Source organism: Pseudochaenichthys georgianus, chromosome 23 (genome assembly GCF_902827115.2).
Source record: "Pseudochaenichthys georgianus chromosome 23, fPseGeo1.2, whole genome shotgun sequence".
NCBI classification, from domain to species: Eukaryota; Metazoa; Chordata; class Actinopteri; order Perciformes; family Channichthyidae; genus Pseudochaenichthys; species Pseudochaenichthys georgianus.
In genome coordinates, this window is record NC_047525.1 from 18,773,170 (window position 1) to 18,800,017 (window position 26,848).

The window sequence follows — 26,848 nt, forward strand, 5'->3', positions numbered from 1 at the left end:
AGAAGAGTTCATGTGTACAGTGTTACAAATGTATTGAACATGTACAAACTAGGGTTTCCCATTAATGTACCGGGCGCTACAGTGGAATACGCACATACACAGTGTACCCGCGACTCTTACAATGATTAAATAGGTGTAAGCAGAGGTAAAGTGCTATTTTATCCTCTAGGGGGGTCCGGGGGCATGCTACCCCACGGGAAGATTTTTTTGTTAAATGCATCAACCTGGTGCACTTTGAGAGCAACATTAAGAGATCTATGGATACATCTCTCAACACCCATATGACACAGAACTGTAAACAGATTTTATTTTCCTTTATGGATATTTTACAAATCACTCACCTTTTAAACTGTATTCTTGTTTTACTGTCATATAGTATTTCATAACTGTTTTTCATTTATTCTCATAAATGGTGACCAAAACGTTTGAGACTCACTGAGATAACTTGACTAAAGTTAACTATCTAAACACTCAAGAGAGTCCCTTACCTCACTGAGCTGTAGTTATCTCGTCTGACAGGACAGAGCTCTCCCCAGGGTCGGCGTCATGGGGGGTCATTCGCGGGCCATTCGCGGGCCATGCCCCCCCCTCAAATGAGTCACTGTGCCCCCCCCCCCCCCCAACGCAGGGTGGGCAATGTAGCTGACGCTCAAAGGTCCCTTATTATTGTTTTGTCCTTTTTTGAAGAGTGTTTAATGTTTGAACTTTGTTTTATTTTGTAAAAATGATAAGAGTTGTCTTTCCGGAAGTCATGTGACCTCTTGCCCCGGATGTTTATATTGTGTTTGTGAGAGAGTAAAAGGGCGGTAAAAGTGTCAACGATGTGAAAACGTAATTCTACTGCTGGTCTAACACGTTTTCATGGTAGGGCTGGGCGATTTTTTCGGTTTTCACGATTAATTTGCATTTTTACTTTCCTACGGTTTGTGAAATGGCTGAACCGAAAAATCGCGATTTTAAAACATTTCTAGACTCCGCAGATTTGTTTTGCTTTAAGGGACTCCGTAGTAGCTTACTCTCTCACTTTCCAGAACGCGCACAAAACTCAGCCACATTGCCTGTGACTCCCCGATCTGCAGCTCTGCCCGATCTGCTGTTGTTATGCTGTGTTCGTTGTTCGTTGTTGAGCATAACAGAGGACTCAGACTTTGTACATTACATATATAACTAAACACGCCTTTTCTCCTCCTTATCTCTTTCATGACTTTTCATTTAATATGGTTTTGAACGCTGTCATCAATACTCAAGACAGGAAAAACTTCACGGCTGGTTTCATTTCTGCTAGTTCCGGTTGTTGTCTCATGCTACCCACGTCTGTAAACAAACGTATTCAAATAAACTGTACCTTCATTTAATATTCAGCAATAATAATATCTCGACGTCTATACAGTAGTTGTAGTGTTGAAATCAGTAGGTTTCGGTGTGCAACACTCCGTGTCATATCGCTACTAAATTCACCTCTATAGTAAATGGTATATTAGCCACATGCTAAATGCTAACCGGAGATGAAGGATTTTCAGAATAAAAGCTTAACAACTGCGCACGAGAACTTCTGGTTTTTCAGTATAAAACAGCATTTAAACTAACGTTATGTTTAAGGTACTTTATGCCATCAAAAACATTGATTTTAATTTATAACACTGTGCGCATGTGCAGAGCTGCAGATCAGGTAGTCACATAGCCTACTACAATCACATTCACCGCTTCACCGACAGATGTACCATAAAAATGTCCACAGGTGAAGAACTCATTCCTAAAAAAGGTGCTACTTCAGTTGTATGGAAGTGGTTCGGGTACAAGCGGTCATACATAGAACAAACAACTGTTCTGTGTAAGGTCTGTAGAAAGACAACTTCCTAGAAAGTTAAAGGGATGTTATTTTGTTTGAGGGTATTTTTTTATTATTCATTTCATTATTATTATTTGTTGTATTTCATTTTACAAGTTTTTTTCAGGGATGGTCTACAAGAGATTTTTTTTTCAGTTTGATTTAAAAAAAATCTTTGCACATTAATGACAGCCAAGTGCCGTGGTGCTGTTTTTATTTAATTTTTTTTATTCTTGAACAACTGATTTGTTCACATAGGCCTAGACTACTTGGTAATCTCATTTATTTGTATTGTGTTAATAAAGAAAATATGTATTTAAATGTTGCCTTGATCTGGTTTGTTTAGAAAAAAACAGAAAAAATCGAGGTTTAAATCGAAAATTGTCCATTACAGTAGTTAGACTTTTTATTTTTTTTATTTTAATTTTTTAGGCCAAATCGCCCAGCCCTATTTCATGGTGTTTCATGATTGTACAAAGAAGAGAATAAACGTGATTGTGGACATCAGTTCGATGCGTAATGTTCTTTCAAGACCAGAGTAGTTACAGGCAAGCCTTGCCACTTTGCCGGTTTTTAATTTTTTTATATCATATAGGTGAAAACGTTTCCACTAAAATTGTTTCGTGTGAAATACATAATAATAAATAAATAATACAAATATAAAACACAGCCTGAGGTGTGCTCACTGCTGCTCTCTGATTGGTGTGTTGCTTGACCAATGACCCCGACCTTTGTTTTGTTATCATTACGTGGCTGTGTGTTTAGATCTGTTACACTGATTATACAGTAAAGCCATCGAAAATAATATGATATACAGTACAGTACAAGTAGCCTACTTCTGGGTCTCTGTGTTTCATTCAAGCTCGGCTCTGTGTGTGTGGCACGAGCGCATTTTGTGAGTGCGCGAGCGGTAACGTGGAATGTTGTTGTTAGCATCTGGTTAGCTAGCTATGCTAACGGATATAAAGAGCTGTTTCTACACCAAGGTGGAGGAGAGTCCTCTCCTGTCAGACTGAGAGGCTCTTATAACGTCAGCTCAGTGAGGTAAGGACTCTCTCAGTGTTTAGATAGTTAACTGTAGTGTAGGTTAACTTATCTCAGTGGGTCTCAAACGGTTTGGTCACCATTTATGTAAACAAGTATTTGCGAGGAATACCTTTACATACATGCCAACCTTTCCAAATCCAAAAGAGGTAGGTTTGCGCGCTGAAAATGTGCACGCCCAAATTAGGTAATCAGAAGAAATGGAACCCCAGTAATTACATGTATAAACCATGTATTTAACATATATTGCATAATTCTATGCTGTTTGGTAAACAGTGACATCAACGACATGTTTGGTCTGTAAAATGCCCAAAAAGTAAAAGAATGGGAGATAAATATCCCAAAGTCTCCACATTTTATTATATTTTTAATGTGTTTCTGGTCCTCTTTCAGTTGAGACAGTGTAGATGAAGGATGTGTCAGGATGTAGAACTCTTGTGTGAACATTGGATAAAGCCAGGTTCATATTCTTGTTTCATGTTGTTGACATATTAGTCAAAGGTTTGCACAGAGCGAAACATCTTTGTGTTGTGCCATAAATCAGAAAATACTGCATTAAAAAAAGTAATTTCCTGCATTTTTCTACTGATAAAGTGTGATATAGATGTAGGCCTACAGGCTTTCAGATTGCTGTAGTTCACTAAACAGAGACATTAAAGACATGTTTGGTGTTGAAAATGTCAGAAAAAGTGAAAGAATGGGAGATAAATATCCCAAAATCTCAAAATTGTATTATATTTTGTGTGTGTTTGTGGTGGCCTTTCAGTTGAGACACTGTAGGTGAAGGATGCTTCAGGAAAAGACCAAACACTGGATGTCTTTCAGTCGCCAACATGTGTTTTTGAGACACTGATATTAACGGGGAAACCCTACAGGACTCAAATGCCTCGTCTCTGTTCTCATTTGGGAGTGATTACCTATCAGCCCCGGGGGTAACGCTGCCCTTCCTCTGCAAGTTGTTTCTCCTTCAGAAACACAGAGGACTGTTTGTATGATGGTATCACAGACACGCTGCAAACGGTGTCCGCCAAAAGTCCAGTCCAGTGTCTATGTAGTGTCATTTTTATTTGTCATAGTTTAGGAAGATTGAAAATCGGTAGGGAAAGTCAGCTAAGTCGGTAGGCGGTAGAAACATGTCAAAAGCGGTAGACTACCGCCCTAATCGGTAGGGTTGGCAGGTATGCCTTTATATGATCATTATAGTTATCAAAGAATAAGAGAATAAATGAAAAACGGGTATGAAATACTATAGGACAGTAACACAAGAATACAGTTTAAAAGGGGAGTGATTAGTAAAATATTCATAAAGAAAAAGTAAATCTGTATACAGTTCTGTGTCATATGGATGCTGAGAGTTGTAGGCTATCCATAGATCTCTTCATTTTGCTCTCAAAGTGCACCAGATTGATGCATTTAACTTCAATATTTTAAAAATAATCTTCCCGGGGGAGCATGCCTCCAGACCCTCCTAGAGGAGGTTAGGTCCACCCCCACCTAAAACATGTTCACATGGATAGGATACTAAATACATTTGCACACTTTTTGTATGGTGGCCTATGTCCATATGTTTCTGTTTTGGTGGTCGTGCCACAACCGTGCATGTATGCACAAGTCATAGGTGCGCTATACAATAGCACTCCACCCCTGCAATGTGTGTGAAAGACAATAGACTTTACAGCATGTTTTTTGAAGTTGCGTTGGTGTGTGTGTGTTGGTTGTTGACGGCAGTGTGTGCCCCCCCTTGGTAAATGATTGCCCCCCCCATTCGATTTCTTCTAGAGCCGACCCTGGCTCTCCCTCTCCTTGTTTTAGAAAACTATCCGTTAGCGCAGTTAGCTAACCAGATGCTAACAACAACAATGCAAATAGTGAGTTTGGTAGAAATATACTGTATAATAGTAAAGTTATTGAAGATAATGCCGATATTTATTGAAGATTTTACATTATAAATATTCCCCAAAATTATTCAAAAGCATATTCTTCCAAACTCCTTGCTGTAGTATGACACACAGGATACTATTGATATGTGTAGTGAGTTTGGTAGTAATAAGCTGTATAATGAGGGGTGCACATAACTGGTATGCATGCACGGCAACAATCTGAAATGCGTACCGTCACTTGTGTCACAAAGCGCATTTGTGTACCGACGTACTTGTGAAGCTTTTCCAGAAGGCGGTTAGATCGCCGGACGACAGAGACGGTCTCCGTGTGCACAGACAGGGCTGCTGTTAACGTCGGTCTGTACGACGGAATTGTGCCAAAACTAAGCCAACCGGCTGCGGAGGGAGACTCCCCCCCCTTCACTGGAGAACTGCGCTAAAACAGCTGATCACAAAGTTCAAGCTCTGTGGTCACGAAGTACTCCACTAGCACCCCGCCCCCTGCCAGAAGTTGGAGTACCAACCACTAACTCCAGGTACTCATCTGAGTACCTCACTGAGAAAGTTATGTGCACCCCTGTGTATAATAGTGATTTAATATTATTGTATTCTCTTTTTTCGGAGTTGCACTTCGCAGACGGTCCCTGAGCACTCGTTTCTTCTCCGGCTGCGGATATAGACCAATGTAATGTGTCCAGCTCGGAGGACGGAGCCTATTGGCTTTTTTTTTTATCAAAATGTGATTGTAGTTCGTTGTCAACCTTACCACGGTACCAGCGACGTGCAGTCAGGGGAGGCAGAGCCTCACCTGTCATACTCCAATGTAACGGAAAAACAACTAAAGAAAGACTAAATAGTAATAATAATAAAATGTCTCCACTGATCTGTGTTGTAAATGTGATTTCTGTATGATTCCAATCGCTTTTTATAGTCAAAATCAGCAAATTTGACGAGCTCCGCTACAACTACGGGTAGTGATGAGAAGTGAGGCAGGGACGAGCTCTGCCTCTCGTAAGCCCACAGTAACTGGCTGGAGTGCGGGCACTAATTTAACGCGGGCACTTATTTTGTGAGCGCGCTCAAGCCAGTTACTGTGGGGTAAGGTGAAGCACAGATGAGCTCTGCCTCACCTCAGAATGCGTCACCCCACAGAAACTGTCTGGAAAGCGGGCCCTAAGCGCATGCCTGCACCATCTCACTGTATGTCACCAATGTAATGTTTGTAGATCCCTTTATTACATTTACCGTCACCATCCATAGTCTCTAAATAACTTATTTCACGTATATATGATATTTAGGCTCTCTGGTCTCATCATACAACGGCAATGAAAAAAGCAACAGGGGAGGCAGCCATAACCTCTGCCGGAGGACTTTTACAAAAAAGTAATAGAGATTGTTGTCCAGAAGGATAGCATGGACTTCATCTTCAAGTCAAGGTAAGACCCCAATTGTAATGAAAATGGGATCTTACTAAGAAAGAACAATCCAATATTTAGATTTTGGGTATCCTTTTGTTGAACGGTCTGTTTAAAATGAATCGAAGCATCAGACTAAAAAAGCTTTTGAAAATTAAGGTCAAAATATAATATTTGTAAATCTGACTCTGAAAGAGTCAGTGCCTCACCAGCCATGAACCTCACCGCACGTCACTGCACGGTACTTAGGAGACGTCATTTGTGTCTGAATAACGTTTTGTTCATGAGTTATTGATCCGTGAAATCCGAATCTCCCAATATCGTTCCAACTTTACTGAACTAAGCCAGAAGACCGTCTCATTTCGTAACGCATTGAGCGTAAGAGTCACGCAATTAACCCATATCTCACACACTCATGCCACACATGCCTTTCCTCACGCTAAGTTTTCGTCCAAAATAAATGTATATAAATATAAAATTAAAGTGATTGTGTGTTGGCAGCCGTGTCAAAAGTATTTCAAAAAAGTACATCACTATAGATAACAGAGATTATCAAAATAAATAATGAAGATGTAAAATTCACACTTTGTGTTTTGTGATTGGATAATGTTTTATACAATTACAAAGTAGCTATTAACCCATCTTAATACACAATGTTACTTAGTGTAGATTTTTGCTGAACGTTGTTGGAGTTTATGCCTGTAAACTAAACAGCAATTCATGTTTACTTCATCCGTGGTGATTTCTTGTCTTTTTCATCTAGCATCATAATGAGAACAGTCTTCATAGTCTGGTTTTATGATCAAAAACCAGATACACCTACTGAGCATCTGCTGTTTGTCTGTTTGTGTTGCTAATTAGTCAATGTTAGCATGCTAGCACACTGACCTTAAAACAAACTGTTTACCTGGGGGACCTGGTTGCAAATTAGATGTCAGACATTTTTGAAGATAAAATGCTACAGCAAATGACTTCATATATTAAGATATTAGTACTCTGCAAATCTTCTTTTGGGTGTTTTAGGGTCGTTTTTCGGTTGATATGGCGACACCCTAATTAATGGCGGTTAGTGGTAACACCAACTGCGGAGTAATATTAGACGTGTGGGGACTGCAAAACAAACGTTGTTGTTTTTAATAAAGAAGTCTTTGTTCAAAGTGCAATTAACAAAAGTAAGAGTAGTTGTTTACCTCGCTGAGAAGATGGAGCAGTTCCTCGTCTGACACCTTCTTCTTTCTCCATTACTCCCCCCAATATTTCAAACTGTTTCAGAAAAAAAAGGCCGGAAACGACCAATGTTTTGTTTTGTAGATGGAGTTTGGATTGCAAACAAACTCACTGACAAACACAATGCATTTTAGGATTTCACAATAAAAGTCAACTTGTGTTACGTAAGGTTACAACTTTTATTGTGAAGCTAAAGCGGAAGTTGACCTTTGGTTTTCATTATTTAGCAGTAGCACACAGTATTTTTGGGGGGAATGTAGCCACTTTTATATAAATAGCACTTATTTCACAGATGTTCGTCATAATTTAGCTTATAAAAGTGCCTCAATGTGTTCATTTATGGTAAGTTGTAAACATTTTCCTTTTTCATCAGTTAGCCTGTATTTCCATTGAAAACAAAAGCATACATGTGCTGTACAATCTGTGACTCAGCTTGCTTAGCAGAACCATAGACTGTATATCTAAAGAGCATGACGTCCTGCTAAACGTCACTTATCTTCTCTCCCCCCTGCTGTGTAGGTATTGCCTCTATGACAGTGCCAGTGTACATCGCTGAGGCCTCTCCGCCCCACCTCAGGGGTCAGCTGGTGACGGTTAACACCCTCTTCATCACCGCTGGACAGTTCACCGCCAGCCTCGTCGACGGTGCCTTCAGCTACCTGCAGCGTGATGGCTGGAGGTGAGACACAGTGACACACATAAGTTATCATTTGAGTGCTGCATAAATCCACTTTAGGTAGTTTTCAAAGAAATTCCCATTTCCATTTACGATTGTCCGTCATACAGTCGGATATGATAATCTCTTCTTGGGGGTTTTATCTTATCAAATGCCAGAAAATGTCTGAAACTATCATTCTAAATGTCAACACATGCACAGGTCAGCCCCTAACATTTGCTGAGAGCAGTTGTGCTGTATGTTTGAAAGATACAGTATTCCTCTTTCATCTGTACTTCTTTTATCTGTTACCTTCTTGGCTATTTTCTGCTTCTGTGTGCATCTTCCCCTGCTGTCATACTGAATGAAGGTTTACTAGCATTCAAGGAACTTTAAAAACGCTCCTGCTTCTCCACTGGTACTTTAAGGAATAAAGCTCCCTGAAATGTGATCATTATCGCAGTCTTTTTCTCCTTCCGTTAATGGGTATTTGTAAAAAGGCTGTTTGACAGAATGCATTGAACCCTGCTTGTGTGCATGAGCGGATACAGAGAGGCAATTTTCGTCTTTAGGGATGGGTATTGTTACGTTTTTATCGGTACTTCTGCTCGTACCGATCCTGCTCATCGATCCGGTACTTTAACGGTATTTTTATCGGTCCTTTTTGTTATTTTTAAGGGGAAAAACTAAACAAATTGGAAACAACAATTAACATTGCTTTATTTTATGTAAAATAAATAAAATATATATTTTTTGGAACAAATCATTATACATGTTGGATTGTGTATTGTCCGAGTCAGGGTCCTTTTTATTTTACTGTAACTTTGGAAGTTGTGTTACCAATGCTTACTGTTTATTTGATACCAATTTGGTAATGCAATTAATAAAAACAACAAGGTTTGGGTTCGTTCTTCAGATGACTGTGACGTTAACGTGTAAGCTCAATAATGAACTCCAGCTCAACCAACCATATTGTAATATCTAACCTAATCATCTTGAAATATGACATTATTATTTGTAATATACACACATCTTATTGTGAGGTTGATTTCACATATACACTACTTCGACATGAGCTTGTCTACATACTTGAGCATAGCCAATTTAAATTAACCTTAGCGATGCATACAGTTCCTACGTATAATAAAATATCTCTCTAAGTTACAAGGATGACCTTATTTTATAACCTCAAACAGAAGCCATTTGTTCTACAGTATTATCCCACTTAACGCTTAACACTTGTCTATTTCGTTTTAATCTTTATATATACAGTCTATGGTTTTAACTTGGAGACTACGATTAGCATCGTTAGCACCGATGTAGCTACCACTCACTTACACGCTAACCCAAGCCTTAACATTCATTACGTAGCTGATTCAAATCATAAACACATCAATAAGTACTCGAATGTCACTTACCGCAAAAACCGCATTCATGCACAGTCTGTTTCAACCGCAAAGCGAGTCACAATAGTCCGATTATATAAGCATGAAGAACAAACAACCACGGCCGGCTTCAAGTTGTGTTCCCTGGATGAACTGAGCAGGCAGAGTGTTAAGCTCAAAGAGCGCTTACAGGCTGAACCCTCAATACAAACACGGAAGGGAGGAGACGTGAGTATGGAAGCAAAAATAATTTCTTTTCCAACTCAAAATTCAAACAATACTGATGTGGAATTAATAATCCGGATCTGGGAATAACTACGGGGGGGGGAAGAGTGGAGGTCCGTAGTTGAAGATCCGGAGGATGTCGGAGAGAGCCGGCTGAAGCCGGGGTTCGGAGATTCGCAGCGGAACACGGGTGAGATGAGCCGGGGAATCAGAGTTGAATAGAGTGAGCAGGCTGGAGCTGGTAGTGAAGATAATCGGAGGTTCGCTGACGAGGTGGTGTTGGCTGGACGTGGCAGGCAGAGTAGTAGACGGATTCAGTGTATCTTTGACGACGAACTGGTGAATACTGGATGAGAAAGCCGGGTATATAAGCAGGTGTCGGTGAGTAGATGAATCAGGTAGATGAGTAGCAGCTGCGGAGGTGAATTGACGGGAATTGAAAGTAGGTCAGCCACGCCCAGCCAGGAAGACAGACAGACAGACAGATACAAACAAACAAACATGAAACAAAAAGAGAAGCAGAAGGAGGGAAAACTGCACATCCTTACAGTACCCCCCCCCCTCAACGGGAGCCTCCTGGCGACCACCAGGCTTTTCGTGATGAGCCCTGTGGAAATCCCTCACCATAACGGGGTCCATTATCCGAGATCGAGGAACCCAGCAACGCTCCTCCAGGTTGTAACCCTCCCAATCCACCAAGTACTGTAAGCCCCTGCCCCGGTGTCTAACATCCAAGAGTCGATGCACGGTATAGGCAGCATGATCATCAATGACTCGGGGGGGAGGAGGGGGAACGGCCGGAGGGCACAAGTCACTGGTGTGAACTGGCTTGATTTGTGAAACATGAAAAGTGGGATGGATCTTGATTATCCTGGGGAGCTTCAGGCGGACAGCAGAGGGGTTGATTATGCGCTCAATGGGGAAGGGGCCAATAAACCGGGGAGACAGCTTCTTGGACTCGGTAAGGAGGGGGATGTTCTTGGAGGACAACCAAACCCCCGTAAAGGGGAGCAACAAGTCTGCGGCGGTTGGCTGATTGCTGGTTCTTGGCATAAGTCCGGAGGAGGTCTCTCCAGATCTTACGGCACCGACGAACATGTTGCTGGACAGATGGAACAGCCAACTCAATCTCCTCTTCAGGAAACAAGGGTGGCTGGTACCCTAGAGAGGCTTCGAAAGGAGAGAGTCCTGTAGCTGATGAAGTGAGGGAATTGTGAGAATATTCCACCCAAGGCAGATGGGAGCTCCAGATCTTCTGATTCCGGTTTGCAACACAGCGGAGGGCAGATTCCAGGTCCTGATTGGCCCTTTCGGTTTGACCATTAGACTGGGGGTGGTACCCGGAAGTTAAACTGACCGACGCACCAAGTGAACGACAAAAGGTCTTCCAAACTTGGGAGGTGAACTGAGGTCCACGGTCGGGATTCCATGTAGGCGGACGACATGCTGGGTGAGAAGTTGGGAGGTTTCCAGGGCTGAGGGGAGCTTGGGTAGAGCAACAAAATGAGCACACTTAGAGAAGCGGTCTACAACAGTTAGGATTGTCGTATTGCCATGAGAGGGGGGCAGACCGGTGACAAAGTCCAGAGCAATATGTGACCAGGGTCGACTAGAGATTGGAAGGGGCTGGAGCAAACCTGCAGGTTTCTGATGAGAGGCCTTACTCCTGGCACATACTGTACAGGCTGAGACGAATTCCCTTGTATCCTTGTCGACTGTTGGCCACCAGAAATGTCTTTGGAGAAGGGAGAGTGTGCGGTTGGCACCGGGATGGTTGGAGAAACGGGAGCTGTGAACCCACTGCAGGACTTGGGAACGGACTGAGTTTGGGACAAACAGACGGTTAGGCGGACCGCTACCAGGGTCTGGTGTTCCAACAGTGCCTCCTGGATAGCGTTACTGATCTCCCAGGAGACGACTCCCACAACACATCTCTGGGGAAGAATAGAGTCCGATGTAGAGACTGGACCCTCAGACGTGAATGATCTGGACAGGGCATCGGGCTTAGTATTCCTGGAACCTGGGCGATAGGTGAGAGTGAAGTTGAAACGTCCAAAGAAGAGAGCCCACCTGGCTTGTCGAGAATTTAGCCGTTTGGCTGATTGAATGTACTCAAGGTTCTTATGGTCGGTCCACACCAGGAATGGCTGCTCGCTGCCCTCGAGCCAGTGCCGCCACTCATCCAATGCCATCTTAACTGCCAGCAGCTCCCTGTTGCCCACATCATAGTTTCTCTCAGCTGGGGAGAGACGGCGAGAGAAGAAAGCACAAGGATGAAGCTTGTTGTTTGGCCCGGAAGTCTGAGACAGAACAGCACCAACTCCGATGTCAGAGGCGTCAACTTCGACCACAAATTGTCTGCTTGAGTCAGGCTGGATGAGAATGGGGGCTGAAGTGAACAGAGACTTAAGTCTAAGAAAAGCATTGTTAGCTTCAGGGGTCCAGGAGAACTTGATCTTGATAGAGGTGAGACTGAAGAGTGGAGCAGCAACCTTGCTATAATCCTTGATGAACCGGCGATAGAAGTTGGCAAACCCCAGGAACCTTTGCAACTCCTTCCGAGAAGTGGGGACTGGCCACTCTGAGACTGCGAGAATCTTCCCTGGATCCGCCTCCAACCTGCCTTGCCGGATGATGTATCCAAGGAAACTGACCCGTTCCTGGTGAAACTCACACTTTTCTGCCTTGACGTAGAGCTTGTTTTCAAGCAGCCTCTGAAGAACCAGACTGACGTGTCTTTGGTGTTCCTCCAGGCTCTTGGAGAAGATCAGAATATCGTCGATGTACACAAAGACAAACTGGTTGAGATAATCACGCAATACATCATTTACCAGGGACTGAAAAACTGCTGGGGCATTTGAGAGTCCAAAGGGCATGACGAGATACTCAAAGTGGCCAAGGGGGGTGTTAAAGGCAGTCTTCCACTCATCACCTTGGCGGATACGAACCAAGTGATAGGCATTTCTGAGATCGAGTTTTGAGAAGATGGTGGCACCTTGGAGTGGCTCAAAAGCAGAGTTGATCAGGGGAAGTGGGTACTTATTCTTAACTGTGATGTTATTTAACCCACGGAAGTCAATACAGGGTCGAAGAGATTTATCTTTCTTGTCCACGAAGAAAAACCCCGCACCCAGAGGGGAGGAAGAAGGACGAATTATTCCAGAAGCCAGGGAATCACTGATATATTTCTCCATGGCCTCTCTCTCAGGCCGGGACAGATTATAGAGCTTGCTGGTGGGTAACGGAGCCCCAGGAAGCAAAACAATGGGACAATCATATGGACGGTGAGGCGGGAGAGAGAGAGCCTTATCCTTGCAGAAGACCTCCCCCATGTTGTGGTAAACGTTAGGAACACCGGATAAATCTACCTCTGGAGAGACACATGGAACAGGTAACGGGTTAACAGGAACTGGAGGCACAGCTGACTGTAGACAGTTAAGGTGACACTTCTGATTCCATTCAATGATCCTTCCTCCAGCCCAATCAATATGAGGATTGTGGGTGCGAAGCCAAGGATAACCAAGTACCAAAGGAGTAGTTGGAGAGGAAATAACCTTAAGTTGGATTTGTTCTCTGGGATTTCCTAAAATAATCAGAGTAACAGGCTGTGACTGCTGAGTTACTCTAGAGATGCGTTGACCGTTTAAGGCATAAGCAGTCATAGGATCCTGTAAGGATTCCAACTTAAGTCCCAGCTGGTTGGCAAGTTCTAGGTCTACAAAACTATCTTCAGCGCCTGAGTCAATGTGGGCAGAGAGGGGCAAGGTCTGAGAGTTTGTACAGAGTCTGGCAGGATTTGAGAAATCGGCGCAAGGTTGGGGCAACAATAGATGGAGAAAGTGAGCTCGTCAGGACTTCCAAACTTACTGACGAGCTTCTGTGTTTGGGCGAACAGGACAACCAGCAATGAGATGCCCAAACTTGCCACAATACAGGCACTCACCCAACCTCATACGTCGAAGGCGTTCCTCAGGAGATAGTCCGGTACGTCCCAACTGCATCGGTTCCTCCTTAGCCAGAGGGTGTGGAAACAGAAGGAGCAAATCTGGGTGAGTAGCTCGGTTTACTTGGAAAAGCAAAAGGAGAACGTTGCGCTTTCTCCGCACGGCGCTCCCGCAACCGGCTGTCGAGGCGAGACACCAGGGTAATTAAGGCTTGGAGGTCTGCAGGCTCGTCTCGTGCAGCCAGCTCATCCTTTAGTTGATCCTTCAACCCTTTAACAAAAACTGCCCTTAGAGCCGCCTCGTCCCAACGGGCCTCTGCCGCCAGTGTGCGGAACTCGATAGAGTAATCCGCCACGGTTCGATTCCCTTGTTGTAGTGTTAGCAGACGATTAGCAGCAGAGCCGGAGTAGTCAGGGTGATTAAAAACAATGGACAACTGTTCAGAAAAAACTCTAAAGGAAAGGGTGTCATAATCCACAGATGAACTCAGTCTAATGCTTTGCCACGAAGCAAATTCAAAACATAATTAATCTTGGTTACATCCGAAGGAAAGGTCAAGGGACGCTGACGAAATACCTTATTGCATTGAAAAATGAATCCCCTGCATTTCTCCACCTCTCCATGAAAAGGCTCTGGGTCGGTGATGTGGAAATCCCGGCATGGAGTGGATACAGGAGGAAGATTTGAGGTGGCAGGGATTGCAGCGGAAGATGTCAGGGTTGAGATCTGGGCAGAAAGGTTTGTGATGCTTTGAGTCATGGAAAGATTGCTTTCCACCAAAACTTGTATTAACCGTTCATGTTGGCCAAGAAGATGAGTCAGGGCGTGCTGAACAGCGGAGGGATCCGATCCAGTGTGTGAGGGGTTAATAGTGACCAGTTCGTACTGTTAAGCTCAAAGAGCGCTTACAGGCTGAACCCTCAATACAAACACGGAAGGGAGGAGACGTGAGTATGGAAGCAAAAATAATTTAATTTCCAACTCAAAATTCAAACAATACTGATGTGGAATTAATAATCCGGATCTGGGAATAACTACGGGGGGGGGGGGGGGGGAGAGTGGAGGTCCGTAGTTGAAGATCCGGAGGATGTCGGAGATTCGCAGGCTGAAGCCGGGGTTCGGAGATTCGCAGCGGAAGATGGATGAGATGAGCCGGGGAATCAGAGTTGAATAGAGTGAGCAGGCTGGAGCTGGTAGTGAAGATAATCCGAGGTTCGCTGACGAGGTGGTGTTGGCTGGACGTGGCAGGCAGAGTAGTAGACGGATTCAGTGTATCTTTGACGACGAACTGGTGAATACTGGATGAGGAAGCCGGGTATATAAGCAGGTGTCGGTGAGTAGATGAATCAGGTAGAAGAGTAGCAGCTGCGGAGGTGAATTGACGGGAACTGAAAGTAGGTCAGCCACGCCCAGCCAGGAAGACAGACAGACAGACAGATACAAACAAACAAACATGAAACAAAAAGAGAAGCAGAAGGAGGGAAAACTGCACATCCTTACACAGAGTCCCTGTAGCTAGCTTCACGGAGCAGGTAGCAGAGAGACAAGAAGCTAGCAGCAGCAGTCACTTGACAGAGCTGTCTCTCAATATGACCACGCCCTAATATATGCATAACTTTAAGGCTTAATATTAATTAAACAGATGAGTTGAGAAAAAATTCACCCCCCACACAGTAGTCATGAAGGGGGAATCTAACTATACAGAGAATATGTTTTTTTTAACCACGATGTAAACATGTTTATTTCTGCTGTAAAGTTGGGCATTTTAACATGGGGGTCTATGCAAATTGCTCCCTTCTGCAGCCTGCTCCTACTGGCCACTAGATGAACTGCAGTGTGTGGCACTTCCGTATAGGCGTCCCGGCTCTTCCCCAGAGTTTGCCGCTTGATCTACACACATTATGGGTTTGCAAAACAAAATAAAATGTTTGAGAGTAAATAAGGTTTTCCACATAGTAAATAAGGAGTAATTTTAGACAAAGCCAAAGTGTTTATGTATTAGATTGAGTGATCACACTGTGGGTAGATGTAATTGTAGACCTTATTTTACAAAACTTGATATCACTTAATCACACTCAGCGTACTTCACTGATTCAGCATTGCATTCATACACTGTAAAACCTACTATGAAGAGTATCATCATTTATTAGACATTACCACATTTTGAAGAGGGTAAGAGACACAGTGTGTGTGTTTTATAGAATCACACTATTTCCTGACTTGAAGTAAGGCATGAGGCAGCATGAGGCATTTTGTTGAATTTCAAAAAACAATACATTTAATATAGAGAATTTCATTCAAGTAATAAACACAAAAAATAAATCAAGTAATAAGAATGGTTTCAGTCCTCAGCAACTGGAGTCCAGCAGCAACAGAAGGTAGCTTTGATCCGACCGAGGAATCTGCGAAGCCTTCTCATTACTTTTTTAGTCAGAACAGTGGTGACTGAGGCTGCAGCAGTGAGCTCTGCTGGGTTTGCTCCATCAGAACCCAAGGAATCTGAATCTCCTTCATAAGACAATGGAGGTATTTCTCCCTCAGAAGACACATCTGAATCTCCTTCATAGAAGCGTGGAGGTATGTTTCCATCATACAGCCAGGAATATGGATTTTCTTCATTAGAGCGTTGAGGTATTTCTCCCTCAGAAGACAAATCAGAAGCTCCTTCATAACAGCATGGAGGTATTCTTCCCTTGTAAAGACAGGTATATGGATCTTCTCCATATAAGTCAGGTTTGCAAACAGCAGAGTTTTTAACCCTGTGTTTTGAGGCCTCCATTGAACAGACGCTCGTAATGAATCTGGAGGAAAAGTAAGAAAGTAAGACATTCAAATAGTGAAACATTCAGTCATTACATATAGTAAGCCCATCCAACCTCAGAGGTTACTGCTGTGAACAGATACACAGTCACTTACTTGGCTCTGCTGTCAAAGGGCTCAGTCAGGTATGACTTTGTCATGAAGGAGTGCTGCAAAGCATGCTGGGGGGAGATTCTCTGATCCCCATCAACATGCAGAAGCTGTTTGAGGAGGTCCACAAAAGCCTTCCTGTCCTCAAATTCAGCATCCTCCTCTTTTGGATAAATCTGGATTTGAAAACAGATTAAGGTCAGTTGATGCAGCCAGAACTATCAGACACAGATTTTAAACTGGTATTGTTTCAGTCTTTACTTATACAACACAGCAAAGAGGACATACATTGACAAGATCATCCAAAGACATCCGGAGGTCTTGGGAGCTGTCCTGCTTCTCTGCCTTTATTTTTATGGCAGCTGGCATTTCGTCAGGCAACTAAGGAACACAATATGAGATTCTTTTTAAAACAGTCATTTCAAATGATTTAACCAACTAAAAACAAAAAAGAACATGGGTACTCTACCTTCAGCCTCCATGTTGGATGGTGAGCGGCTACTTCCTGAATGAAGAAGCACTTTGTATATTTGCCAGCACGGAGCATGTGGTCTTCTGGCTGACCCAGAACATCAACTATGAACATAATCTGAAGACAACATAGACAGAGTTACCGCCAACATTCTGCATAAAAGTATCTGGACATTCGTCTGAGGAACTGAAGCTGACCTACCATCTGATATTCACATTCAACAGGAAAGAGATTATTAGCCAGATAGAGGAAAGACAGAATGCAGCCGACGCCCCACACATCAATAGCCTCTGTGAACGGGAGGCCGAGGGAAATTTCGGGAGATCTGAGAAGGAAGCCCAAAGATTAGATCTTTGTCGGCAGGTGTTGAGGACCAAGGGAACAATGTGGATGGTTAGTTGAACCTACCTGTACCCTAGTGGCTGAAGAACCAGGCCAGTCTGGACTTTGGAGGATGTAATAGCTAGGCCAAAGTCTATTAACTTCACTTTAAAGGGCTGGTCCAGCTGGTTGACACACATTATGTTCTCGGGTTTGATATCCGTATGCAGGATGCCAAGACCCTTCAGTGCATCCAACGCCACCAACAGCTGCAAGGTCAAACAGAAAACAGAAGTTGGGTGTTTAGTTTGCTGCTGTGTCAGACTATGGAAGGTTTCGTTCAGTAATCCGTAATGCATATATCGAACAAAAGATAATTGCTTCTACATTAAAACTGAAAATACCTGCTTTGCTACGGTAAAGATCTCTTTCAGAGACAGTGGTACCCAGTCTCGTTCCTGCATCAGCTGATAAAGATCCTGGTCGAGCTTCTCGAATGCTAGACAGGTCTGTCCCAAATGATCAAACCGCTCAAAGAACTTCACCACGTTACTGTGGTCTGGATTCAGTACACTGATGACCTTCAACATGGACACCTAGCGAGAAAATAAGGTTTATAGTATATACTGTGTTGGAGGAGACACAATAAAAGCAAGGGAAACTGTCTTCAAAGAATCAAAAGGAGTCCAAAAGTCTACCTCTTTCTCAATGTCCTTGATCGAATCTTCGTCCTTCTTTAGGATTTTTATGGCCACGGTCTCTCTGGTTGCCAGATTTCGGCACTCGGCCACTCTACCAAAGCAGCCTTCACCAATGAACTCCAGAACGGAGTAAGCAGAGGAGCTACTGAACAGAGTTTGACCTGCCCAAATCTCAGGTGCTGTCAGTGTTATGGGGAGAGGAAACAGCGTGTTAAGTCAACACAACATGGACAAACACACAGCTAAACCATAAATAATGTTCTTGTTTTTCATATTTTAATGAATTTATTTATAGGAAAACAGATATAAGAGTGGTGAGATAAGGTTAGTGTCAAAACCAACAATGGCCTCCAGTAACAAACACTACTATACTTTATATTTCCCAAGACTGATTGTACAGACTGTGGGCACACAATGTGTTTCACATTGAACAATCTGTGTTTGATTAGTTTGTTGGGAACACATTGATATAAAGACGGTGTTTTCCAAAGCAGATATATTCCACTTCATGTTGAATTTGGTTTGTGTTGAGTCTTTCTTACCTGATGCACCAGAGGCATCAATGTTCGACCACGATGACATTGTCAAAGTGAAAGCTTCTCAGTAAAGTGTTTTCAAGGTTGAGGATGAACCTTCAGACCAGAATTTTTCGCAAATTATAACTGTATACCAATGTGTCTCAAAAGTGTGTGTCTCTCTCTCAGTGCTTGGGGTGTAATGAGATGATTCCATGGATCTGGAACATAGAACCAACCTCTGTGTTGCAGCATTCCTTTCCTTTTAGAACATTCCATTTGGAACTAACCTAAAATCAGCAGCGACATTCTAAAGAAACATGTTTTTATTCAAACCTCATAAATATAAGACTTCTGCTCCTGGTAGTATGAGTACATACACTTTTTGGGATTTCACAGATTATTTAGAGACTGTTCGTACAGTCAAATCACACAGTACAGCACAGTGTGTGTGTGTAAGAGGAATGAAAACAATTGTTAACATTTTTAGTCTAGTACAGTTAGCATTGGGGCAGTAGTTTGTGTTCCAGCTACCTCCAACTCAAACACATTACATTATCAACCTTATGGAGATTGAAGCCTCTTATTTAAAGTTTAAACATATTGTTCCCTGGTCTGATCTGTCCAATACTAGAAAAACATTATTTGTGGAATAGCAATTTTTTGGGGGGAAATCAGCACTAATAGTTTGGACCGGCTGTTAGAATTGCAGAAGATGCAGTATTTTATTTACACTTTGACAACGTGTTAAATTCAGGATAAAAGTTAAATGCTACATTTATTTTAAGGAGAAGAAAAGCCTTGACATTTTCCCCTAGTGTTTTAATTGAATAAACTAAACCCCCTGATGCTTGCTCGAAAATAACTAAACAAAAACTGAATATATAAGCAAGCTTTTTGCAATCTATTTCTGGAACTGACATTAAGGGAATGGAAATGACATGGCATTGCATGAAAAGTTTTCAATAAGCCACGAGTCAAAAACATCTGCTTATGTAGTTCCTGTTATCATTGGCTGACCCATGTATCTCCTCCTTCTCTATCCAGGTACATGTTGGGTCTGTCGGTCCTTCCCGCCATGATCCAGTTCTTGGGTTTCCTGTTCCTTCCAGAGAGCCCCCGCTGGTTAATCCAACGTGGGCTGACCCAGAAGGCCCGTCGTGTCCTCAGTCAGATCCGAGGGAACCAGAACATCGACGAGGAGTACGACAGCATCAAGAACAGCATCGATGAGGAGGAGAGCGGAGGAGGTAACGGGGGGGAAATGAGAGATTTATTATGCTGGTGGTTGTTTAGTAAGGGTTACCTGAAGATATTTGAGGTATGTCTTATGTCTTAATGACGTAGAAAATGTAAATTAAAGCTGCACTTGCCTGTGTATGGATCTACAAGAACAGAAGGTTCTTACAAGGCATGCACAGCAATAGCGTCCATGCACATATTAGGTAAGGGATCATATGCAGCGAGGCGGTCCTTATGGGGAAAAGAACACCCGACAGGCTGTTCAGGAGCCTGACGCGAAGTTTGCTTTTCGGCCAAACTGTATACAGTTAAATCGACCGAACTTCTTTCTGCAGATTTGAGCGTCCTTAACAACGGTCAATAGGTCCTTGACAGCGGTCTGTCTGTTCTGGATTAACAACGTGTCACGTGTTCGGAATTGATCAATCAAAATCGAGTATTCAACTAAGCCATGTAATAACATGTGGTAATGTGATAGACATTCATTTGCTCCAAATGTTACTAAACGAAAGTAGGTGTCAGGTAAAACATAGCATTTCGCTAAGCATTTTTTATTCCTCTGGTTGTTCTGGTACCTGGGGATAGCTACTTTAATATATTTTGTTGAGTTGTTAGCTATTTTGTTGGGTTGCCTCTTGCAAAAATGCTCTCTGAAAGTCAGTCTATATGTCTATAGTGACAGCGAGGCTTATGGGAAACCAATATAAACGCCAATGGGATCATTATACTACAACCATTATATTGTCAAAGATGCTGACTGTTGTCACTTTAATTAATACTTTCTTCTTCGTGGTCAATTATTGTGTGAGCTCAAGGCTTTGCGAGTATTAGCAGACAATTAGACGAAGCTTTCAGAATGACGGCTGATGATTATGGGCTTATGGTATACTATTGATGCAGCTCTTGACAATCATGAAAATCTGTTTGTTTCAAAGGTTGTATGTTGGGCTGCAAGTCTTACCCACCTCTAATCTCATTTCAATCCTTGCTCAAAGCATTCCAATACAGATTTACACACATACTTGTACTTACCCATATTCTATTTTACTCTTTAAATGCCATCTGTTTGTGCCTCTCTGTGTACGAGAATGCAAGAATGAAGTACAGTTACATCTACAACAGAGAGACATTATGTATTTGTAGAGCATATGGTGCCATCATTGATGCAGTGATGGGAATTTGAATCCAATTTCAAAAACAGTCTCACTATTCCGGGAAGTCTTCCATCATCGTCCCTTGACCATTAAATAAGCCATTCAAATAAAAATAAAGCAAACTATTTGTACACATTTAAACACATCCTAAACGATGCTAGCTATATCAGTTTAGATTTTGATTTGGGGAACCAACCCATGCCAAACAACTCATCCAAGAGTTACGTTTATAATAAGCATGCATCTATCTGTTTTCTACTCCAAGCATTTAAGCTAAGCATCCAATTAGGTTTATGTGAATATGAGAAATCTGATGCTACATGTTTCTAGTTATGGTGCTGACTTTTTGCCTGGAAAGATTTAATTTTAAGCTTTTTCCCATGTATTCAGCCATCAAGAGCATATTTACGACAGTGGACGTTTTCTGAGATTCCCGAGGAAATAACTTGGCTTCCTTTGTCACAGCAGTCATAGACAATGGTAAAGGACATTATTAGATGCAATACTTCAATTTTCCCAATGATGAGCTGTGAAGAGAGGGAAGGAGAGAAGAGGACATTAGATTCATCCTGCCACTAATCAACCTTGACAACGGAGAACACCATGTCTCTGGAAAGAGTGGCTTCCATTGGTCCTCAGGGTCCAAGTGGCCTGTGGTGAAGAGGAGCCTCTATAACACACACACACACACACACACACACACACACACACACACACACACACACACACACACACACACACACACACACACACACACACACATAATCTCGCACTGATGTATAAAAACACACAGGCTGTTGAGTGTCCTTCTCCTGGGACTCAGTGTGTCCCCCGCAGTTTCCCGTTTCTCCTCCTCATTGTAACTCATGGCTGCAGTCATCTTAAGTTACTGTAGGCACAGCAACACTGGAGTTCTCATTCATAACACTCCGTTCGATGTCTCACTATGGGATGCGCCTCATCGCGGAGCAAACAGAAGCATCAATCTCATTACGCCAATCCTGATTGGCTGGTGATCTTGACGTCAGAGTCAGGGGAAATCACCCCCTATAAGTAGCTTGCGCCACAACGCATGCGTCATTCAAACACCTCTTCTCGCTTCAGAGCACATCTCTACAGTAGCCGGGCTAGCTTCACTGTCCACAGACTGAACCCAAATACTTTTTTCGGTCGACGGGCGCTCGCCGGCTACTCCTTCTGCTTCGCAGGAAGACGGTAGTACTAACGCTGTTAGTACTTGGAAATAAATCGACCTCGCCCTTCTCTACGAGAAAGTAAGGTAGGTCCGATTTTTTCAAGCTAGCAACACACCTGTTGCTAGCTCGCTCCCTCTCTACCGACACCACGGTAGCGAGGAAGTTTTTTCTTTTCTCTTCCCCACGGAGGGGAAAAGGATTAAAAGAGGAGCATACTGTCACACCAGTCAGTATTCTCTGGGATTAAAAGACCCACACCGTCCTCTTTCCCCGGATTAAGGACAAGGTGGTAATACCTTTTTCTCCCGTCCCACCTGTCGAGAGCGGGCCCTCTCCACGCCACGAGGCGACAAAGATGGACGCCCCTCTCCCTCACACCAGAGGAGTCAGGGACTCAGTGGCTCGACTCTGCGGCTGCGGGTTGAAGATCTCGGGCACAGACACACACCAGGTCTGTTCGTCCTGCCTCGGGCTGGAACACGCCCGAGGCGCTATCGACAACTCCGGCAGACATTGTGTCTGCTTCACCGCCAAGAGCCTCCGCCGACGGCTAGCGAGACAAGCTAGCCTGTCGGAACAGGACCCCCCCATGTCCATGGACCCGCCGGCCGGCAGTCAAGACACGGGGGCGTCTGCCACAGAGAGCGAACCCCTCATCGTCAGCGATGGCCTCAGAACCGGGATGACGGTGACGACAAGACGGTTGGCCGGTTGGACCTCACCATGGTCTCACCCGCGGAGCATGTCCTCGAGTTGGACTATGAGGAGGACGAGGAGGGGGACGCCCTGGCGTTCCTCCTGTCCGAGTCGGATGACCAAGAAGAGGACACCTTCATGTCATCGGCCCAGGCTGCAAAGCCTGGAGCGAGGGCTGCTCTCCCGGGCGACAGCACACCAGCTTCGCCCGGTCTGAGCATGGACCTGCAGACCGTGTGCAAACGCGCTGCGGTCAGACTCAACGTTCCGTGGCCTGAAATGGCCAAGGAGACCTCCAGGTCCCGCTACGAGGGGAAGCATCTTCCCCAAACAGCGGGCAAAGGAAGGCAACTCCTCCCGGTGTTTCCGGAAATGTTGGATGAAGTGTCGGTCTCGTGGAGAGACCGGCCCTTCAGCAACAAGGTCCCAATCCAGGGTGCCTCCTCCCTGGATTGCGATGGAATGGAGAGGCTCGGCCTGCTCCGCATACCGCCCATGGAACTGCTGGTGGCGGCCCACCTTCTACCGAAGGTGGGCCCCTCACCGAGCAGGAACCCCACGCTGCCAGCAAAAGCGGACCGCTTTCAGTCCACAATGACTGAAAAGTCTTATAAAGCTGCAGCGCTGTCCACCAGGGTCCTGAACGTGTCCTTGCTGCTAACTGCCTGCCAAGCGGAGCTCTGAGAGGACCTGTTGGGTAGCCCGGGAGCAGCCACTCTGGACGAGATGGCAGCGGTCACAGACATTTGCCTCCGTGTCCAACGCTGCGCCGTCCAGGCCACGGGCAAGGTCATGGGGATCATGGTGGTGCAGGAAAGAGCGAGATGGCTCAACCTCACCAACCTCCCGGACCGAGAAAGGGAAGATGTGCTGGATATGCCCATCGTTCCCGAGGGAATTTTCGGCTCCGCTCTCGCCTCCATGCAAATGAGGTGCGAGACGAAGAAGAAGGAGGACGAGGCACTCCACCTCTGCCTCCCTTGAAGGGTCCAGCCGCTGCCCTGGCAGCATTAGTCCTTCACCCAAGCGAACTCTACCCGGTTCAAAGCACCGGTCAAGCAGAGGTCGCAGCCCACCCCGAGTCCCCAGCCCAGGCTGGAGACAAAGGCAAGTTGGCCGAGAAAATCTCCGGTTCCGGCTGCAGCTCAGGCTCAGCCAACCCAGAATTTCGGCCAGCAGTCAAGGAAGAAGAAGCGAGCGGCGTGACAGCCCCTCCTTCTCCCCTCCGTGACTGTGTTCCCGCCAACTCGAGAGATGCCTAAACACCATCCTCAAGTCCGCACAAACACATGTCACATGCTGATTGATTCCTCTGTCATAAAACATTTGCCGCTGACGTATCCAGGCTTCAGGCCGAGGGCGCAGCTCAAAGAAATTAAAAGAAAATCAATAAAACCAATAACCAGCACGCCAATTCTTCCCCTTTTGAGAGCAGCTACGGCATCTCTCAAAAGGCGGATTATTGACGGGTCTGTGAAGGCACCACCGCCACGCGCAGTGCCGGCTGGGGCTTTAAGGGCACCACCGTCACGCGCATGCGCTGTGCCGGCTGGAGCTATAAAGGCACCACCGGCACGCGCAGGCGCATTGCCGGCTGGAGCTATAAAGGCACCACCGACACGTGCAGGCGCAGTGCCGGCTGGAGCTGTGAAGGCACCACCGGCACACGTATGCGCAGTGCCGGCTGGAGCCGTAAGCGTGACATCTCAGCTGGCTCTAAGGAGCATACAGCAGGAGATACTCACGACATCTACCTGGGCTTCTCAAAACAGTTATACTTTATCTGTTCTCACAAGCCCAGCGAGAGTCAACCCATATTCTGGAGAGAAAGGCTCTATCTCTCCTAGAAAGAAGGGTTTTATCTATAATGCCTGCCGAGCAGAGTCAGATTACGCAGACAAATGTCCTCCTAAAGCACCCGCTCAACATGGGTCTCATAATAAAACTAAACCCCCACACGCCATGGCGCGGGGAGAGTATTGGTTATTATGTAATGCGTAGTGGCACTACACCCGACTTTTCTAGTGCGGGACGCGCCTACGGGTGCTGTCCTTTCACGGAAGGTGGTCACCACGGACGCATGTCAGACAGGCTGATAGGGTATTTACGAGGGTCGCCCGGTGAGAGGCCTCTAGAGCAGAGACCTCCAGCGGGCGCACGTAAATAACCCGGAGCTTTTAGCTGTGTTCCCCACCCTAAAACGCTTCCTGCCTTCTCTCAGAGGACACCATGTCCTCGTGAGGATAGACAACACGATATCGTGTATGAACCGCCAAGGGAGGATTTCCCCTGACTCTGACGTCAAGATCACCAGCCAATCAGGATTAGCGTAATGAGATTGATGCTTCTGTTTGCTCCGCGATGAGGCGCATCCCATAGTGAGACATCTCACTTCATGTTACTCTTAGACTGGGGTTACGTAAGTAACCTATAGTTTTGAACATGAAATGTGAGTGATGAACCCAATGCACAGACTTTTGGGAACGTCGTCTTATCTGAAAATCCAATTCTTAAGGCAGAAATCTTGTATTTTTCTGGTTTCTTGCTGAGACATGGCTATTATACGGCATCTTTCTGTGTTTTCTGGTCAGAATGAGGCGTTCAAATGTTCTACTGAACTCAGTTACTAGCCACTTTAAAAAAAAAAAAAACGGCCCTTGCTGGCTGCTTATTCTCAAAGGTCCATGCAATATGCTGCGAACTCTGCAGCCTGATTGCCACAATTGCCAGTTTTCTCTTATCTTATGATACTTGAGATGCATCGATGCAAGGCCATGTTTCTACAGTAGCCCAGGACAGACAAACTAAACTAGAGCGGGCCTTTTGCTTTTTTACGCTTGTATAGGGAGGCAGTGGGCACAGCAGTATTCAGTTGGTTACAATCTGCAATATTAATGCTAGATGCCACTAAGACCTACACTTGACCTTTAACCAGTCCTTTGGTATAATATTGAATGTCATCCATATTAGACTTGTATGCAACAAGGCAATTTGTATCACTATCTCTCAACTTTTATTTTGAAGACACCACAGAATTTGTTTAGATTTGAAAGTGCAAGACAGCTACGTCCAACTAACTGAATTCATGACCAACTTCTTTGAGTTTAAGACGGTATGTAAGATATTTTTGTATTTCATCAACTTTCTCAGCAAAGGTCTCACACTAACACGGGGAGGTTTTTGAATCTTTAACTGACTTTTGTAGGATTAGTGCAGAAAGGGCAGACACTACATGTACATGAAAAAACGTGACTCCACCTTTATATTTTACTTCTACCTTTCAGGACAGCCATGTTCATGTTTTTTTATTCTCTGTTCCAAATTCAGTGTAAATCAAAGCGTTTGCTCTCGAGGTCCCTCACGACTGAATCCAAAGTGAAAAGAGCCTTAATCTCTGGCCGCCATCTGTGCCCCATCATTTCATGACTGCACTGCTAGTATTTTTCCAATTGACATGCTCCTTTTAGGGCTGATGATGTATGACCTGGGAAGCAGCTGTCGCTTAGCAACCATGCGGACAGAAAGGACAGAGTAGAGGTAGACAGACAGAATAAAAAGGGAAGGGTAAAAGGTATTTATTTGGTTACAGAGGCTCCTGATTGGCTCGGTCAGGTAACATCAAACACACACCTGGTTGATCCAGGAGAAGGAAGTTCTTGGGCTTAGGTCAAAGTATGAAAGTGTTTTTGTTCTGATTTATTCAATGGTTTTGCATTTAATGTCACTCAACAGAGAACATCAGTGGTATTGACATTTTAAAGACTTGTGTTTTCTCACCTGGAAAAACTAAGACACACCGTGCCCCTTCACTGACATGTCGGTTACCATGGAAACAACACTTCTCGCTTCCCTTTTCACCTCAGACTTACTACTCTAGAGGCTTCTCAATACTCAAATTTCCCCTCCTCGACTCCCCTCCTCGATACTTAGACCCGCCCACAGGAGATGCGAGCGGAGGACCGAGGAGAGAGGAGGGGAAGCAGCAGACGTTTAAAGAAATGAGAACTCCTCTCCTCTGAGCGGTCATATTAAAGCGAC

The 26,848-nt window shown here is 44.4% G+C and overlaps 2 protein-coding genes across 2 annotated transcripts in view; one reads left to right on the top strand and one right to left on the bottom strand.

Moving 5' to 3' along the window:
* LOC117439165 (proton myo-inositol cotransporter-like) overlaps window positions 1–26,848 on the top strand; it is a 103,000-nt gene that overhangs the window by 12,907 nt on the left and 63,245 nt on the right. The window contains exons 2-3 of the mRNA XM_034074937.2: window positions 7,914–8,073; window positions 19,570–19,772. Coding sequence (XP_033930828.1) covers window positions 7,914–8,073; window positions 19,570–19,772 — 363 coding nt within the window. The remainder of the gene's footprint in view (window positions 1–7,913; window positions 8,074–19,569; window positions 19,773–26,848) is intronic.
* On the bottom strand, window positions 15,843–18,723 carry LOC117439167 (homeodomain-interacting protein kinase 1-like). The gene is made up of 9 exons (XM_034074939.1): window positions 18,550–18,723; window positions 18,005–18,186; window positions 17,711–17,902; window positions 17,394–17,575; window positions 17,187–17,310; window positions 16,983–17,102; window positions 16,802–16,894; window positions 16,520–16,689; window positions 15,843–16,404 (listed from the first exon to the last, which is right to left on the bottom strand). The coding sequence occupies exons 1-9, from the start codon at window positions 18,587–18,589 to the stop codon at window positions 15,945–15,947; spliced, it is 1,563 nt and encodes a 520-aa protein (XP_033930830.1). The 5' UTR covers window positions 18,590–18,723; the 3' UTR covers window positions 15,843–15,944.

Coding starts and splice junctions, on each gene's coding strand:
- LOC117439167 (XM_034074939.1), bottom strand. CDS start 18,589: ATGTCATCGTGGTCGAACATTGATGCCTCTGGTGCATCAG. Junction 17,311..17,393: donor CTTCAGCCACTAGGGTACAG/GTAGGTTCAACT, acceptor CTTCCTTCTCAG/ATCTCCCGAAATTTCCCTCG. Junction 16,895..16,982: donor ATCCAACATGGAGGCTGAAG/GTAGAGTACCCA, acceptor TGTGTTCCTTAG/TTGCCTGACGAAATGCCAGC.